Here is a 19,706-nt window from a genome sequence, read left to right as displayed (position 1 = left end):
CTTGAACTTTATTTGTCTTATGTAGACATTCAGATCTCTGAGATCCAGGATAGTTCTGAACGTTCCATTCGGTTTCTTCACCAGAAATAGATTCGAATAAAAGCCCTTTCCCTGTTCTTCTTTTGGAACCTCCTCTATGGCCTCCGTCTGTAGGAGTTGTTCTAATTTCAGAAGTAGGGCTTTTTTTTCTTCGGGTACGCCTGGTATCCTTGATCTTACAAATCTGTGATGGAGAGGTGCTCTCTCGAACTCGATATAGTAGCCCTGATGAATTATATTCAGCACCCAAGTGTCCCTTATTATCTCTTCCCAGTTCGTCACGAACCTCAGTAGTCTGGCGCCAATACTGTTCTTTCGGAGATAGTCATAATTTTCCTTTCTGGTTCCAATCCTTTTCAGGTTGGTATCTGCCACGAAAGTTTTGACGAAATGACTGTCTAGAGGTACTGGTACTTCCCCTCTTGTAATACGTCTTCCCCGGACGATATGTCTTTGCCTCTCTGTATGCCTGTCTTGTGGAGGCGGGAAAATTAAACCGATTCTTCTTCTCTTGGGGTAAGCGGACAGATTTTCCCCCTGAAATTCTCTGTATCATGGTATCAAGTTTGGACCCAAATAAGAATTTTCCTTCAAAGGGTAAGTTTGCTAGTTTATTTTTGGAATTAGCGTCAGCATTCCAGGGTTTTAGCCAAAGAGCCCTACGGCCTGTTACGCCTGCCGCCATAGTCTTTGCTGCAAAAGAGACCCCATCAAGAGAAGCTTCACATAGGAAGTCAACAGCCTTCTGTATAATGTCCAGATTTTTAATAAGATACTGTTTAGATATCTTCTCCTCTATGTCTGTCTTTAGATTAGAGGACCACAATCTAATCGCCCTGGCTACTGAGGCCACCGCCACATTCGTCTTCAGGGAACCCGCTGATGCTGAATGGACCTTGCGAAATGATGTTTCCATTCTTCTATCCATGGCATCCTTAAATGCCGGTGCGTCCTCTACCGGAATGGTGGATTTTGAAATAATTTCAGCCACCGCCGCGTCTACTTTAGGTGTAGTGCACCAGCCGAGAAATTCTTCATCTTTGAACGGGTACATTCTTTCCACCCTGTTCCCTAGGGTGACTCTCTTGTCAATGCTGACCCATTCCTTAAGTATCATCTCTCTTATGACTTTATTTACAGGAAAGGTTCTTCCTCTTTTGTCCCTGTCTTCATACAGTGGATCTTTAGTCTCAGAGGTAGATGCCAGCTCTTTAAAGTTCATAGCCTTGTATATGTGTTTTAACAGGTTTTCTACCAGATCCAAATTAAATGTTCTGACTTCTTCTAGTTCGCCTTCCTCTGACGAACCCTTATCCTCGCATTCTAAATCCTCTGAAGAATCCTCTTCAGGTGTGAATTCAGCCTGCACTCTAGACCTCTTTACTGACTGGCTCTGGGTAAACTCATTTTTAGAGACAAAGTTCTCCTTCATCCAGGCCATTAATTCCTTAATGACCTCAGTGTGTTCTGATTTCTTTAACACTTTAGTTTGTGCCATCTCACATAGATCACATATAGCCTTTTTCTGTGCTGAAGCGAAGGACTGGTCACATGTCATGCATATGGATTCAGTGAACTTTTTCTTAGCTGTTCTCTTCTTATGCACAGGTGAAACAGGCACACTAAAAGAGAGAAGCTACACTCAATATCTACCTCAGAAATAAACAACTGATGCCCAAAATCAAAGGGCTTACCTCACTGGGGCATCATCAGGCTTCTGGGGAGAAGGCGCATCCATTGTTGCAAACACAGCACACAGTGTAGTACTCCACGCTGTAACCACTTTACACGCCGCTGAACTCGCCATTACTGCGGCTATTTAACCCCTGAATTGCCGCTAGAATTAGCGTGAGTATCAGGATAGCCGAGCGGAACCAATTCCCCCGTCCCGTGTAACCAGGGGACTGAATTGCGAGACGCACTACCGGCGTCTATGGGTGGAAGTGACGCGTACTCGGCACTTCCGCCCCCTCTGCCTTTAGATGCTGTCGCGTGCAGCCGCGGCTTCCAGCGGGGCTGATGCTGCGGGGAGACCACACGTGGATGCCTGGAAGCCTTGGCTGGAGCCCGTCCACTCCAGAATCCTCCCAGCCAGCGGCAGGGTATGTGCGCGCAAGGAGACAAGTTAGACTGGCCTCCTGCGCCCTCTTCTCCCCGGGGAGCCACCCCTTCAGCTCCATGCTGCCGAGGTAACCCTGTTTAAACAAAAAATAATTGCCTACTCGGTCTACTCTAACACGGAGACAGGAAAAAAGATACAGCAGAGGGGAAGGAGGGGTCTATTATACCCAAGGTGGGCGGTCCCAAGAGAAATCAATCCTGTCTGCTCTGATGGGGGAAGGGAATATCCCAATGTATGGCTGCCATGGGGATCGTAGAAGAAATATTATTATAGGACCACCAGTAAAGCGGACACTTTGGACCTTATTCGTACGCGGCTGATGTTTGCGCATGCGCTGGGTGCACGCACCCACCTTTGTGGTTGGAGGACGCTGGGCTTGGCCATTAGCATATGGGGATACCCAGCGTTTCATGGGTGTTCTCATGCTAATGAGACTGACAGACATACGGGGGACGGGCCCACTTCTCCCCCGAGCATATAAGCTTATGTAAGTTTGCTCAGAGCAACCTTACATATGGACGGTCCCAGTGGCATGCAAATGGATGTTTAATGTAAAACATCCATTCGCAGCTATTGCGAACGTACGTGCCCTACGAATGGTGGGCCGGCGTACTACCATTCCCAAGGCATGATCTGGTTCATTCGCAATGATGCAAATTCGCATCTTAATGAATGAACCAGAATATTCCCCTTTGTCCTATTAACCTTTCTACCCCAACACAGCTCAGATTTGATGGATTCTGATTGGCCACAGCACATTTGTGGATCCTAGCAAGAGATACTGTTCCACCTTAACATCAACCCTTTGAGTGCCAACGTTGCAGTGAGATATGTGCAAAGTATACGCTAAAAATGCCAGTCTCGCTCACAGCAAGGGGTTTTTTTTGGGGTGCAAAATTAACACTTCTATGAATTGAATTCAGATCATTTGCCAGCAATAACTAAAGTGATTTATATTCATTGAAAAATACACAATATAACTGAGAGCGCACTGTGAATGTCTATAACAATTTATTATAGTAAAAGCACAATTAAAATATAAACAATAAAAAAAAATTATAATACATTACTCATGTTGCCAAATATCATGCCTATCACAATATAACACAATTGCATTGAATGTATACCCCCAATGTTCTTACCCACTCAAGTTGTGTATAATTTGATTGTAACATGGGGACTCTTGGCAGGTAAGAAATCAGGTTGGCCAATTAACTTGTATTTGTTTCCAAATATTATGGTTTGGATTGTAGCAGCGATTGTAGTCTGTGCAAACGTCCCAGTTAGGTACACAGATGAGCCTCAGAATGGAGATCGATGGTATGGGCAGGTGGGGAAGAAACAGTGACTTGGGTCAGGCAGGCGGAAGGGTTGGATTGAAAGCAGGCACAGCGTCTTGGTCGCTACCACCAGCGTAGCTCTGTTGGGATGAGAGCCGGCGCCGGGAGCAATCTCCGTCGCTTGTGTGTGGGTGGTCAGTCGCTACCACCGGCGAGACTCCGTTGTTATGAGAGTCAACGCCGGGAGCAACCTCCGCAGGATGTAAGTGCCTCCTGACCTCAGACTGCGTTGACCGGTGACGTGGTCCGGTTCTCTGCGGGTCTCTGTTAGAGGTCAACGCAGTTAGAGGTCAGGAGGCACTTACATCCTGCGGAGGTTGCTCCCGGCGCTGGCTCTCATCCCAACAGAGCTATGCCGGTGGTAGCGACCAAGACGCTGTGCCTGCTTTCAATCCAACCCTTCCTCCTGCCTGACCTAGTGATTGTTTCTTCCCCACCTGCCCATACCATCGATCTCCATTCTGAGGCTCATCTGTGTACCTAACTGGGACGTTTGCACAGACTACAATCGCTGCTACAATCCAAACCATAATATTTGGAAACAAATACAAGTTAATTGGCCAACCTGATTTCTGGACACAAAATTGTTACCTGCCAAGTGTCCCCACGTTACAATCAAATTATACACAACTTGAGTGGGTAAGAACATTGGGGGTATACATTCAATGCAATTGTGTTATATTGTGATAGGCATGATATTTGGCAACAAGAGTATTGTATTATAATTTATTTTTATTGTTTATATTTTAATTGTGCTTTTACTATAATAAATAGTTATAGACATTCACAGTGCGCTCTCAGTTATATTGTGTATTTTTCAGCCTGTTTTGTTATTTTGGGAGCAGCACACTAGTATGTTTATGCAGTAGTTTAATGTACATAAACTCATTTAGCAGTTTTTAATTGATTGCGCCCGATATACCGGTGGTATAAGTTTTTTTAATTTATATTCATTGACTACGGCCTTGGCATTTTTAGCGGATATTTTACACATCAACGTTGGCACTCAGAGGGTTAAGAAAATGGATAGTACATTTAACATGGACTTTACCAATGCTTATGAAAAAAATGGAAATGAAAAAGTGTGTAACACCTGCATATACAGACACCAGGTGTGACCTCAGCTTACAAGCTATTTACTAAGAAGTAGAAAAGTAATGTCTGCCCAGAACAAATTGTCATTGTCAGCAGTAGCCATACACCAAACAAAGGAATAATTGATTGGAACCTACTGCCCGAGTAGAGTATTTGCATTACTCCCACGCTCCCTTACAGTTCTAGAACAAGAAAGCACCGTTCTTCAGATTCTTCCATCACCTACACAGCAGCTCTATCGGGCTCTCAGAGACATTATTTCATTAAACCTCAGCATTAAAATTCATTCAGCGATTTCCCATCACCTACACACAAATGATGTGACCATGAGAAGTAGTCCATCTACATCAGGCATGTCCAACGTTGGCCCTCCAGATTTTGTGAAACTACACATACCAGCATGCTTTGCCACAGTTTTGCTATTAGAGAATGCTAAAACTATTGCAAAGCATGATGGGATGTGTAGTTTCACAACATCTGGGAGGGCCAACGTTGGACATGCCTGGTCTACAAAGTCATAGACCTTAATTGTGCCTAACTGAGGTCACTAAACACACTAGTGCTGTAAATAGTGCCTCTGATCGCAATGGTTACTACTGTACAGGCTACAATAGTCATTCTATAATGTCAACATCTGTATGAGCAGAAGCAGTACGGATGGTGTAATGGTTAGCATTACTGCCTCACAGCACTGAGGTCATGGGTTCCATTCCCACCATGGCCCTAACTGTGTGGAGTTTGTATATTCTCCCCGTACTTGCGTGGGTTTCCTCCGGGTATTCCGGTTTCCTCCCACAATCCAAAAATATACTGGTAGGCTAATTGGCTTCCTACAAAATTAACCCTAGAATGTCTGTGTGTGTGTGTGTACATGTGGTAGGGAATATAGATTGTAAGCTCCACTGGGGCAGGGACTGATGTGAATGTTCAAATATCCTCTGTAAAGCGCTGCGGAATATGTGTGCGCTATATAAGAAACTGTTAATACATAAATAAATCTGTGATGCCGTGATGTTCATTTGAGGTATTTACAAGACAATAGGCTGCTACACACATTATTTTGGGCCACACTGTTGGTGTAATGGTTAGCATTACTGCCTCAAAGCACGGAGATCTTTCCTTCCATTGTCATGACAGCCCTAATTGTGAGGAGTTTGTTTATTCAATGAAATAGTGCCTCAGTGGTGTCAGTACCTGTTACTGTATACACTGCAATTGTGTAGTGTAATCTCCTTTAAAAAAACACACAACCTTTCTATTCTGAAAGCTAAAGATCATACCTGGAAATGAACTCTTGGCGACTGGATCATGGGAAGGCATGAGCCTATTTGTCGGACTATACTGCGAGATGATCCATATGGTTTTCCTGACCAAAGTACCTAAATAAGAATTCAAAATTAGAGTTCAAATGGTAGGCACTTTATATTCCAACAATAAAGATGGCATCAAAACCGGTCATACAATTATTATGAACTCTGACAACTTGCACCAACAGACCATTACCATGCCAGTTGACCTGCAGCATAAATGATGATAAAGGTCCATACACACTGGGTGATTATGCACATATACACTGAGCAGCTTTCCCCCCTGCCAGTCAGTGGGGGGCGGGCGGCTTTGCATAGCGCAGCACTATGGAAAGCGCTCCACAAAGCTGCTCATCTGCTGGTAATACCAGAAGATGAACGACTTTCCTGGCGATGATGCAGGAGCCCGCATCACTGCTCATCCCCGGGCCATACACATTGGGCGGCTTTGAGCTGAAAGCCGGTCAAGATACCAAGTTTTAACAGCTTTCAGCTCAAAATCGCCCGTGTCTATGGACCTTAAGGCCCATACACACTAGGAGATTTTAATTAAAAAAAAAAAACTTTGCCAAAATCTCTGATAAGGTCTATACACACTGGGTGATTATGCCCAGTGTGTATGGACCCAAAGGGGCCACGCATCGCTCTCTCTATGGCCCCTACACACGGAGCGATGTAGGGGAATTTTCTAAGCAATCTAGTTAGATCGTTTACAAAATGCCCTGAAATTGCCCCATGTGTAGGCCCCATTACAGCACAGCAGTCTTGGCTAAATCATAAAAAATGACAGCATTAAAAATAGAACTTACTGAATCCATGCTGTGAGTTACTTGTTGCAGAACCATCCTAATAAGTCTTAAAAACCAGCTCAGCATCGGACAGCACACAATCTCCCCACAAAGGGCACTGTATAAACAGTTCGGATCTGCAGAGAGGCTCCTGTTCCATAGTCATGCTGCAAGGAGGAACGTACACAGTTAGATCTGTCTGCCCTATAAGGAGAGGTGACACAGGGAGCAGTGCTGCGGAGAGCACCAAGAACAATGATATGAATGGAAAAAATATCAGATTCTTACCTGATAATATGTTTTCCTCTACTCCACCATGGCAGCCATTACATATGGGTTTTTCCCTGATTGGGTAGCTTTGGAAAGGAAAAAAAGACTCCTCCTGTATAAAAGGCTCCTCCTCCTTCCTGCTTGTGTCTTTGTTCCTAGCTCTCAAACACAAACAGTTAGTTGCACAAAAAATACCGGGTAGGGAACTATGCTGCCATGGTGGAGTAGAGGAAAACATATTATCAGGTAAGAATCTGATATTTCCTCTACCTCCCCCATGGCAGCCATTACATATGGGTAATACCCAAGCAGTTCCACATTTCCGGGCTGGGTAAATCATATTTCAACATAACTTTCACATGATTTTTTTTTTTTTTTTTTAATCAATTTTTTTTTTTTTTTTTAATCAATTTTTTTTTTTTTTTTTTTTTATATGTATATATATTTTTTTTTTTTTTTTTTTTATATCACTGCAGACAATACCTTACGTCCAAACTTTGCGTCTGCTGACGCCATCACATCCAGCCTATAATATCTGGCAAAGGTGTGCACCGAAGCCCATCCTGCGGCTTTACACAGCTCTAGTATGGATGCTTCGCCCTTTTCTGCCCATGAGGCTGCCATCGCTCGGGTTGAATGCGCCTTCAACCCTTTGGGTGGCTCTTCTCCCATTGCTTTATATGCTTCTAAGATACAACTCCGAATCCATCGGGCAATCGTCATTTTTGACGCTGTCTGTCCTTTATTCTTACCCTCTGTAAGTACAAATAGGTTCTTATCCTTCCTTATTTCTCCCGTTCTTTGTTTATATATGGTCAGGGCCCTAACTACATCCAGTTTGTTCAGTCGGACTTCCTTCTCATTTTTGGGGTTCCCGCAGAACGAGGGGAGAACAATCTCCTGATTCACATGAAAGTTCGATACTACTTTGGGTAAGAACTGCGGATTTGTTCGTAATACTATTTTATCCTCATACTCATTCATGAAGGGTTCCTCCGACCACAAAGCCTGTATTTCCGATACTCTTCGGGCCGATGTTATGGCCACAAGAAAAGCCACTTTCCAAGTAAGCATTTTAAGCGAGACTTCTTGTAACGGCTCAAAAGGTTCTTTAATGAGTGCATTGAGCACTAAATTCAAGTCCCATGGTGCTAACGGCTGGTGAAACCTTGGCCTTATCTTTTTCGCTGCTTGAAAAAATCTCTGGATATATCTATCCTCTGCTATATTTTTATCCAGCATAGCTGCCAGTGCCGACACTTGCACTTTTAGAGTGCTAACTGCCAATCTTCTATCTAGGCCTTCTTGCAGGAAGTCTAATATTACTGGAATCTGTTCTGGGCTTCTGTTTTTCTCCCTGCACCATGATGTATACTTTAACCAAGTCTTGTAATACACTTTCGATGTGTTCTGCTTCCTTGCTTTAAGTAAGGTCTCAACCACCTGACTAGAGAATCCCTTCTTTAGCAGTGTCCTGGTTTCAACAACCACGCCTTCAGATTCCAGGCTGACGGTTGAGGTTGCTGCACTCTGCCCTGTATCAGCAGATCCGTCCTCCTTGGGAGTTGCATTGGTCCCTCTATTGTCATACGGAGTAATTGGGGAAACCACGGCCTTCTGGGCCAGCTTGGCAAGATTGCAATCACTGTCGCCTTCTCCCTCTGCACCTTTCTTAGGAACCGTGGGATTATAGGAAACGGTGGGAATGCATAGAGAAGTTGCTTTGGCCACGTTGCTGTTAGCGCGTCCCACTGCTCGGCATGTGGGTCCTGGAACCTTGAAAAGTACCTCTCTACTTTCCTGTTTTGCCTTGATGCCATGAGATCCACCCCTGGGTTGCCCCATTTTTTCACCAGCATTGCAAAGACTTCTCTGTTCAGTCCCCATTCTCCTGATACACACAGGGTCCTGCTTAGGCCGTCCGCCACTTGGTTGTCCTTGCCTGCCAAGTAAACTGCTTTTAAACTTTGTACTTGTACCTCTGCCCAGGCCAGCAGCCTCTCGGCCTCCTGCATCATGCCTAAGCTCCGTGTCCCTCCTTGCCTGTTTATGTATGACACAACTACTTGGTTGTCCGACCTGACTACCAGCTCCTTGTTCTTCACCATTTCCTGAAAGACTCTGCACGCACACACTACTGCCCTCATCTCTTTGAGATTTGAGTGCATTTTCTTCTCGTCTGCTGACCAGACCCCTTGGGACGACTGACTCTCGCAGACCGCCCCCCATCCAGTTCCACTTGCGTCTGTTGTTATCACTACCTGGTCGAGTAGATGGAACAGTCTTCCTGCCTGCAACCTGCTTCTGTCTGACCACCACCTCAGATCTTCTTTCGCCCTTTGTGTTAGCCGAATCCGCTGGGTCAGATCCTTGCTGTTGCCGTTCCACTGCGTCAGATAGCACCTCTGCAATTTTCTCGTATGGAATCTTGCCCACTGTAAGGTTTCCAACGCCGATGCCATCAGTCCTAACACCTTCATACATGCTTCCGCTGTTGTCACTGATTTTTTTAGTAAGGGTTTTATTGACTGGATCAACTTCTCCTGTCTTTCTGGCGTCAAGGTGACCCGGAGCGCCCGAGTGTCCAAGATCACCCCCAAGTACTTTATCTTGTTTGATGGTTCTAATTGGCTTTTGCTTTTGTTTATCAACCAACCGTGCTTTGTCAAAAACTGTAAGACCTCCTCGGTGTGTTTTACTGCCAGTTCCCTTGTTTCCGCCATGATTAGCAAGTCGTCTAAGTACGGCCATATCACTATGCCCCTTTGTCTGAGCTTTGCCACTAAAACAATTAGTATTTTGGTAAACGTCCTTGGCGACGTCGCTAGGCCAAACGGTAGTGCCCTGAATTGGTAGCTTATCCCCTGGATAGAAAACCTCAGGTACCTCTGATGGCTGACACAAATGGGCACGTGAAGATACGCGTCTTTGAGGTCTATAGAGGTCATGTAAGCGTCCTTCTTGAGATCTGGTAATATCCCTCTTACCGACTCCATTTTGAACGTTCTTACTTCTACTAGCTGGTTCAATTTTCTCAGATCCAGTATCGTCCTGAATCCCCCCGACGGTTTTTGGACCACGAAAAACCGCGAATACCAGCCTTCTCCTATTTGCGATTGTGGCGTTTCTACCACCACCTTCTGCTGTACCATCTCTCTCAGGCTGGACAGTAAGGCTTCTTTCTCCACCGGATCCCTTGGTATTGGAGATTCTGTGAAGAATGCCCCTGGACGTTCTTTGAACTCTACTTTGTAGCCCTGTCCTATAATCTCCAGCACCCACTTGTCCGAAGTGGACGCTTCCCAGGCGCTCAGGAATTCGAGCAGCCTGGCCCCAACCGCCTGGGGTTCGGCGTCATTGTGTATTTTGTTTTGCGGCGAATTTGCTGTCTCTGCCCCTTTGGGCCCGAAAATTCGCCCTTGACAGCCAGGTACCTCTTCTGTACCCTCTGCCCGGTCTATAGCTTCTCGCCTCTCTATACTCTTGACTTTGGAACTTGAAATTTCTATTTGCCGGCGTTTTCCTACTTTGTTTTTCTTGAGGCAGCCACACTGATTTGCCTCCAGAAATTTTTGTAATAATCTGGTCTAGCTGGGTGCCAAACAGGTAGTCTCCTTGGAAAGGTAAAGTCAGTAGTTTATTCTTTGACTGTACATCAGCTGCCCAAGGTTTGAGCCATAGCGCCCGCCTGGTCACTGCTGCTGCCGCACCCGCTCTAGCTGCCAGCCTCATTGCGTCCAGTGATGCTTCGCACATGAACTCGATTGCCAACTGTACATTTTGCACCGTTTTGAGCAGCTCCGATCTCTTTATGCCGTCCAGCATGTCCGCCTCCAACTGATTACACCATTCTCGCGTCACTCTAGAAGTGATGGCCATGGCTGCTGCCGGTCTTAGTGCTGCTCCCGCAACCAGATGTTGCTTCCTTAGCCCCAGCTCCATTCGACGCTCCATCGGGTCCTTGAAATTATTCGCGTCCTCCAAGGGGAGGGTTGTCTTTTTGGAGAGCCTCGCAATTGCTGCGTCTACTTTCGGTAGCTCATCCCACGCCGCCGTGAGATCTGCCTGAAAAGGATACATCTTCCCCATTTTAGCCGGGACCACAGTCCTTTTATCCGGATGCTTCCATTCATCCAGAACTATATCTGTCAGTGGCTGAGACAATGGGAAAATTTTATTCCTCTTTTTCTTGTCTCTAAACAATAATTCTTGTAACTTAAGCTCCTCTGGTGCCTCTTCTATATTGAGTGCTTTGTTTATCAAAGCCAACAGATTTTCCACCATATCCACACTGAAGTCACTCTCAGTTTTATCCACTGGTGTATCATCTGTATCCTCTATAGCCTCAGCTGTAGAGATTCCTGGTTCTTCCCCAGACTCTCCCTCACTCATGCGGGAGCGCCCTCTTTTTCCGGTTGCTTTCACCAGGTCTTCCTGGGTCACGAAAGTCCCGGTTAGGGCTGTTTTAATCATGTCCACCAATCCGGACATTTGTGACAAAGGAATCCTTGGGACTTTACATGTCTCACATACACTGCCCACGTGTTTATCTGGCAAGTTTTTGTCACACATCAGGCATTTGTCAACATGCTGTTTCTTGTGCCTGGCTTTTCCTGCTTTATCCTTACTGCTGTCTGACCTGCATAATACAAGCCCTTAGTTAGTATCCATGAACACCATTACATCTCCTGCTCTATTTCATGATGGCTTACCCCGACTTTTGCATGGCCTGTCTCTTTTCTTCCTCCATTTTTTAGGCACTCTAGTCTAAAAAGACATGATACCTCAGTGTCCAGCGGCATATATGGCATAATTACTCACATTGTGAGCCCACTTACCACCCAGTGGTAACTTTCCGTCTCCAACGCGATCTCTGCTTGCCGCCGCTTGCACACACCGCTGGGAGCTCCGTTGGTGACATAGTGTCTAGTGCTGCGGCTCATATACCCGCGCGCCGGCCCTCCTCCAATCAGGGCCGGTCGCGTCATCCAGCCGCGCCTCGCGTGCACGTGCCGGCTTTCCCGGGCGTGCGCTCTCACGCAGCTGACGCTGCAGCGCCCGTCGTCATCTTCCGGCGCCTCCCGCGCGCGCACGCCTTCTCACTCGCAGCTCCATGTTGCTGCGAGTGTCCCCGACGCCCGCCCGGCTTCACAACTGATGGACCCGGACAGATGACCGCTCCCATGGCCACCTAGGACGCCACCGCCTGTAGCCGCCCATACCTGAGGACGGCATGCGGCCTGTGAGACTCAGGCACCCTGCAGGTACCTTCCCTCCCCTCCATAACCCCGAAGGGAATGAGGGGAGATTTCCAGCCAAAACTTCGCAGGGTAAGCCACCACCTTTCTGCTACCCATGCTTTTAGGGAAAGGAAAAAAAGACACAAGCAGGAAGGAGGAGGAGCCTTTTATACAGGAGGAGTCTTTTTTTCCTTTCCAAAGCTACCCAATCAGGGAAAAACCCATATGTAATGGCTGCCATGGGGGAGGTAGAGGAAATATATATCTTACAAACCAAGCAGTTTTTTTAGGATCAGTTCATACAGTACATGTGCCTTACACACATTTTGTTTTACTGGATTAAAAAAAAAAAAAAAAAAAATCTCCCTCCCGTGTATGAAGAGTCTCAAATATTTCTAATAAAACTCTTAGAAAATCATATAAAAGGCAAACAATTATTATTTGGCACAAGAGATTTACAGTGCCCAATTACAGACAAATATGCAAAACAAGAACACAGTGACTTACAGTACAAGACAACAAGTACAGGGTATTATAAACACTTCTGCATTCGCAAACATTGAAAACATGTGACTTGAGAGCCCGTTTGAAATTTTGTAGATGGAGAGGCAGAGAGTTCCAGAGAAGGATAACCAATCAGGAAAGTTCATTATCAGCTAGTATCAGGGAATCTGCATACAGCAAGTCAGAGCATATGTTAAAAGGGCACATCATACCCCTTTACGCAGAAATCCCAGGTCTTTTCACATGAACGCGCATCAACCCAGGACTAGCGTATGTCTGAAAAGGTCTTCCCAGGATTTCACTCCTAAGCACCTGTAATCAACTTGGTCACTAAAATCCCTCGATCAAACCCAGCAGTGAAATCCCGGGTAGTAGGTCTGAAAGGGGTATAAGTGTCACATTGAAACTAGACAAAGAAAAGGACGAAGTGGTACTGTGGTACTCTCTGCACATCTGCCCCAACTGAAGTGTAAAAGGGTTTAACCAACTTATTTACTTTACTTACAAACATGAATAAGGCCCACAGTGTGCATATAAGGTAGCCAAACTCTGAGTCCCTGGGTGCTTATGTCTGAGTTTAAATGCCATCTCATAAACCCAGATCGCATGTACTGAAATCTCCACGTTAGTATACTTGAAAGAGGAAATAACAAAACAATGGCAATAGCGATCACTTTTTGATCACAGTTGTTAATTGGGGAACCCCATACATCAGTAGTGTTTTAAGCGGTGTATAGATTGGGGAAAACTTGACAATTTTGTAATGATTGTCCTAAAACCATTGTTGATGTATGGGCTTCCCCAATTGTCGACTGCAAAAAAAGAGTGATCACAATTGCCATTGGCCAACATGTTGGGCTAGCTGCAATGGATTGGACTGGCAATTGCTAATGTATGGTGTCAATTTTGTGCCGACAAACATACAACTCTTCAACTGCTTGCAATCACTGCTATAGAGACTACAATTCGGTGGTGTATGGGCATTTTAAGATTTGAAAAAAAAAATAAAAAAAATAAAAAAAAAAAATCAGCAAAATCACTGGCAAATATCTGTATATGGGCGGAGATTGGGAAATTGTGCAATCATGAAAGAAATTGCAATATCTTTAAATCACGGATTGCAGATGTTCCCCCTGTACATCAGCAATCTGTGATTTAAATATTTTATATACAGCAGTGTTTCTCAACTGCAGTCCTCAAGTTCTTCCCAGTATTACAAGAGCACCTGTGGATCTTCAAACTGTGTGAGCCAGTAACACTGGCTGTGTCACCTGTGGACAAACTAGGTGATCTGTAAATCATGCACTGCTAGGAGACCCTGAGGACTGGTGTAGGAAAACATACAGTGTATACCTTCTATGCCTAGGAATGTGCAAGCGTAGAGACTGTTTGCAATAGGTTCAGTGGTGTGCATTCTAGCACGGTGCACCTTTCAAAACCTGTACAGTTCCTCTTTTCTGCCTGAGGTGTCGCTCTCTGCTGTCGTGTCTCAATCACATTGATAGTAACATCCAAGGCTGGACAGGGGGACTGCATGGGTTTGAAAGGTGCAAAACGCTAGAATAAACACTGTTCAGTGAAGCAGGAGAAAGAGAAGAACGTTCTACAAAGAGGATGTAACATTCTGCTGATGGAAGACAAAGAATAACACAACTAGACAATTCTTCCATGAAAACAATGCAATGTACACTGTAAATGGTCTGCACCTACCTTCATATGAAGTTGTATATGCAGGCTACACAATTAGCAATGCATGTTCAGTCTCCGTATCCCGATTCCTAGCATGCAGAAGAAAAAAAAAAAAGATGCCATTAATAGATTATGTATATATAACTAATTTAGGACAGTCACAGTTGCATAGCCAAACATACAGCTATACATGATAAAATAGCAGAAGAAGCTTATACCCCTTTCACATTCACAGACCCGGGTCATACCCGGGAATGTGTTCCCGGATGCATCCTGGGACACTACCCGGGAATGTACCCTTTCACACTGGCCACCCGACCCGGAATGAAGTTGGGCGGGTGGCGTCATCTGGAGGCTTGGCGCTGGGAGGTGTCAGCACCTCCCAACGGCGCATTTTCAGTGCAGTGAACGGTATCTGGGTCACGCTGACCCGGAATACCCATTCACACTGACCGCATCCAGTGTCGATTCCGAAATCTACCCAGGTCAGGACCTGGGTAGAAATCCCAGAATGCTGAACACGGGATATTCATCCAAGACCCTTTCACACGGAGCTAAATCCCGGGTTGATGCGCGTTCATGTGCAAAAACCCGGGATATTTTTGCAAGTGTGAAAGGGGTATGAGATGTGCTTTTGAATCACGCTTTTTGTAAGCTATCCAGTGAGCATCATTCACTATAATTTCATGTACGTGTTATGCCAGTGTGCCCCGGAGCACAGAGGGGTGCCCTGGGTTGGTGGTCGAGGACCAATTTATATTATTTAGGGTCAATGTAATAGGCAAAACCAGTGCTTGTGGCCTACAATCACAGAATATGTGAACAAATAGAAGGGAATCCTGTTATTCACCACATCATTGAAACGAAGGATGAAATAGAAAAACAATTTACTTAATTTAATATGGTTTTCCAAATGATTTAATAAACTTTTGGCCTAGGGGTGCCACACATTTTTTGGGGGGATATTCTAGGGCGCCGTGATTTGAAAGATTTTTTGGAACCTCTGTGTTATGCAGTGGTGATCGGAGCACTGATATTTTTCTAAAGAAACCTTGATGCGCCTGAATATTACACCTCATTGCAAGCAAACCAGTTTTAGTTTTTTTTTTTATATGTTCAATGTACGAAAGTATTAAAAATCATTCTATAGGAAGATTCTCATTGAATTTATTCTGCATAACATCTAATAGTGGAAACACCTTGGTGCAGGACTTTGGGTTTATTTTCTATCCATACAATACAAAACTGGTCCAGGGGCTGTAAAGTTGGGTACACAATGTGTATAGCAAATTACAGTACTTGTGTATTATCACAGCGCCCACTAAGCTATTTGCTTAGTGGGCTATTCTGCGTAGGGAAATGGCATCGCATGGGCCATTGTAAGTGCCGTGCGATGCGATTTTCCTATGTAATGTATTCAGTGCTATTTTATTTATATTGTATAGGGTCTACAATGCCATTAGGTGTACAATAATGACATACAATGAGGTTTTAGCCCCCCCCCCCCCCCCACTATCCATGCCACCCCGAAGCATGGCGAGCACAGCTTGCCCCGCGAGGGGCGGCGGAACGTGTCCTACGACCTTTTCATACCCCTACTATCCACATCGGCATGGAGTTGATTTTATATAGTGTGGCGAGCGCAGTGAGACACCGAGCCCGAAGCAATATGAGGTACAGATGGCGCCGGCCTTATTATTGCTGGCGGAGCGCCAGGACCGTGTCCCTGGCGATCCGCCAGCAATCTGGCGCTCTGGCTGAATGAGACGCTCGTGCGTTTCCCACGCACGAGCGTCTCAATAGCCGGGCGGCGAGGCGGCGCGGCGGGTGCAGTCCTGCCCGTCTCCAGCTTCAGGGAGACGGGCAGGGCTGCGGGGGGCTGCGGGGGGGCGGTGTGGACCGGCGGGGACCCGGGGAAGCCGGCGGGGACCCGGGGAAAAGCACCGTCGGAACGGGACGCGCGTGCACCTCGTGCACGCGCGTCCCCTTCCGACATACAGATGGCGCGGGGCGGGGGATGGCGGGTGGCGAGTCCTCCGCCATCCCCAGCAAAGACAAGCCCGGCGCCATCTGTAGGTGTGTGTTTGTCAAGTTCCCATTAATACATATCCAAATGAAACGCTTTTCAACAATCCATTAACTGGCCCCTCCATGAAGCAAAAATGATCACGTTTCTATAAGCTCATTTGTTACACTACGCTAGTCAGCCGCCAGTGACACACGCACTGAGGGGCCATTACACTGCTGCTACTGTATGTATCAGAGCAGGTAGCTAAACGTACATACAATAAGCATAAACTCTCTTATAACCTGGGCACCAGATGGTCTATGACAACCAAAATCACTAAAGCCCTGTACACACTAGGCAACTGGCACTACGTCCGATACCGCGGTATCAATCAGTACTTAAATACAGCCCACACTATGCTAGAAGGAAAGGCAAGTTTAAGCAGTCATGTCAAAAGTGATAGAGATTAAAAATCTAACATCCTATTAAAAAATACATAATTATTACATGTGCTAAACAAGAAACAAGGATAAGTACTGGGAGATGTAATCTCAGGTAATAAAATATATCATGACTCTAAATCTCGGTCTGCCAATCAAGATAATTATTTATGTTAATGCCTGGGCATAATTTACACTTTATATTCTTTACATAACCAAGTAAAATCATTTTATAATTTATGAGGCTTTTCAATTAGATGCAAGTTCCCTCTCATACACAGTATGAGTTTTCCACATTAAGGTGCTAGAGACCCACTGAAATATGAGACCCGCAGAGAGCGTAGCACCTAGAAAAAACATGAATTGTGCGCTATTAAGGGGTGTGGTATATCGGGGGTGTGGGTGTCAAAGTCCAGAATGTAGACCCCCAATTAGTGTACCACTTTGCTCGACTTGCTTTCGGTACAATTTACTGTTCCCAGTTATTATCCACGTAGATGGTAAAGAATGAAAAAGTAAACACAAAAATATCCCAAAAAGACTCCTGTTGACCTACCATCTGAATACCGATATTAAACCCTATTTACAGGTCTTCTCATTGAAATAGTCTCAACTCACTACCCATGTTGAAAGAATAAGTGAGGCCAGTTGAACCTGAACTTCCTCATACTCATACTATTTTTTTTACAGAATTTGACTTATGCAAAATCTGGTATATAAATCAATGAAATGTACTTGTTTTCTAAGCATTTTGTGCAACCTCTAAAATGCACTTAGAGTAATACAAACACCAGCACTACTAGACACTAAAATATATTTTATAGATTAAAGTATTATTGAGAGGAATTATATCCATTTTATACCTGAAGTGTTTGAAATTAGAATATCTTGAATTAAACAAATTAGTCTACAAAAAGAGTGGATGCATACACTCAGCTGCCAAGCTGGGAGTAACCTGCACTTGGAATGGAAAAGGAAGAACAGGTGAGGGAAGGGGCAGGCCTGCTCCTGCAGACCTGGAGAAACCTATACATCTCTTGTATTTACACAGACTCAAAATAAAATAGTTTGTCCTTCTGCTATTGAAGAAACATATAGGGGTATATTCAATGCCCCATGGTGAGCTGTGAGGGCATGCAGTGCCAATTGCTCGAAGTCACAGCTCGCAGGTCAATATTCAACTGACACCCCCCCACCCTGCACACGCTGTTTCCTCGCTGGGTTTTTCTAGCAAGGTGGAAACGGTGAGTGCGGCTGATATATGCAGCGGGCTCGCTGCATTAGCGGTGACCCTCGCCGTTCGGGGGAATCCGGATTCCCCCAGAAGATAGAATAGGGCAAGAGGGTTAGATGGCGAGGATGGGTGGCTTTCGGAAATCCTCGCAGAAAACAAGCCACCCTCGCCGGCTGCACTGAATACCTGATGTATGAGTCTTAATAAATTTTTAATCTAATACAGGTTCAGTCATTTTTTTTTGCTAAAAAACCTACTCAGGACAGGATATATAATTGGCACTAAATATGTGCCAGAAAATGATTACTTGGCATATAAGTGCCTGATATGGTACACACGCTTTGTTTCATGCACAAATAGAATATATTTGTGTGTATTTCATGTGCATATACAATATAAATGCAAGATACCTCATTGAATTATTAAAAATATTCAGAAATACGGAATAAACCATTATCCAAAATTCTTCTGGTCCTGAGCATTTTGGATAAGGGATACTCAACCTTTATAGTATAACTGGCTACACATGTGAATATACTTGGCAGTCTTAACGTACACAGGAGATTTGGTGCCCACAAGGTGTTGTAAACCAAAAATACCTGCCTGCGCACACTATTGTGCATTGCAATATGGACTACACGGGAGTGCGCATCGCAAGGCTAAATAAACATGTGCGATATGAACTAGACGCAATGCGGTTTGAACTAAAAACTTGCATGCAAGAATTGTACAGTGTGTGGGCACCTTTATGTCTGCTTACTCTGTATTCATGCACAGCACTCTGGTTGCCACATGTTATGAACCTTTCATAGCCCCAGATACAAAGTCCTTGAACATAGATGGTCTAGTATGTTCTAAATGCAAATTCACATTTATATCTCAAGGCATCTATACACTACAGCGATTTCACCTGTTCCTGACTGATCGGGCTGAGAAATCGTCCAAAATCAGATGCGTTTGGTCACCATTGTGTGCAATGTGTGGTCCTGTGCGCATCCCCCAGGTGTAGGTCGGACCTGCATGCACCTCCATCTCGGACCCCCCTCCCAGCAACGAAGAGAAGGGGTCGCATGCGATACATAACATGTCAAAGGACTGTATGTGATGCATTGTATGGCCATACACTGCTGCAATACATTGCAGTAGTGTATGGCCACATTTACAGGAGGAAATAAAAGAATATATAATAACAAATGCTGTGTTGACTGCTGAAGTAATACCTGTATATCTGATGTTCAGCCACGAGTGCACTGTCACATACCGGAGTGGTTAGGAAGCTATTAAAGTTTTTTTTTTAAATGGCTGAAATGGTAGAGAAAAATGTATATGTTTATGGGCCCTGATTACAACACAAGCAAGTTTGGTTTGTTATTTCAGTCACGCAAAGGTTGTCAGACAGACAGTAACCACAGCGAGCAGCGTCCACGGAGAGAATACGCAGAATGTTCAGGAGGCAAATGGCTGTTCAAGCAGAGGGGGCAGTATGGTGTAATACTTCTCTAGAGGAAAACATGCTTATGTACTGTACAGCAGGTAGAACAAAGTCTCCTTTCATACCAATCCAAACCCAGAAACACTACAGCTACTATGCACTGATTGCTGTATTACACAGGTTAACTATTCACTAAAA

The 19,706-nt window shown here is 44.9% G+C and overlaps 1 protein-coding gene across 2 annotated transcripts in view; it reads right to left on the bottom strand.

The window, feature by feature from the left end:
- The window catches only part of MTFR1 (mitochondrial fission regulator 1), a 43,327-nt gene that overhangs the window by 16,271 nt on the left and 7,350 nt on the right, over positions 1–19,706 (bottom strand). For both annotated transcript variants that reach the window (XM_083187177.1, XM_083187176.1), the window contains exons 2-4: positions 14,416–14,483; positions 6,713–6,858; positions 5,877–5,975 (exon numbers count right to left, since the gene is read on the bottom strand). In XM_083187177.1, coding sequence (XP_083043303.1) covers positions 5,877–5,975; positions 6,713–6,778 — 165 coding nt within the window. In that variant the 5' untranslated portion in view covers positions 6,779–6,858; positions 14,416–14,483. The remainder of the gene's footprint in view (positions 1–5,876; positions 5,976–6,712; positions 6,859–14,415; positions 14,484–19,706) is intronic.

The sequence above is a fragment of the Crinia signifera genome, chromosome 5 (genome assembly GCF_055691185.1).
Source record: "Crinia signifera chromosome 5, ASM5569118v1, whole genome shotgun sequence".
Taxonomy (NCBI): Eukaryota; Metazoa; Chordata; class Amphibia; order Anura; family Myobatrachidae; genus Crinia; species Crinia signifera.
This window is presented reverse-complemented; position numbering and strand designations above follow the sequence as displayed.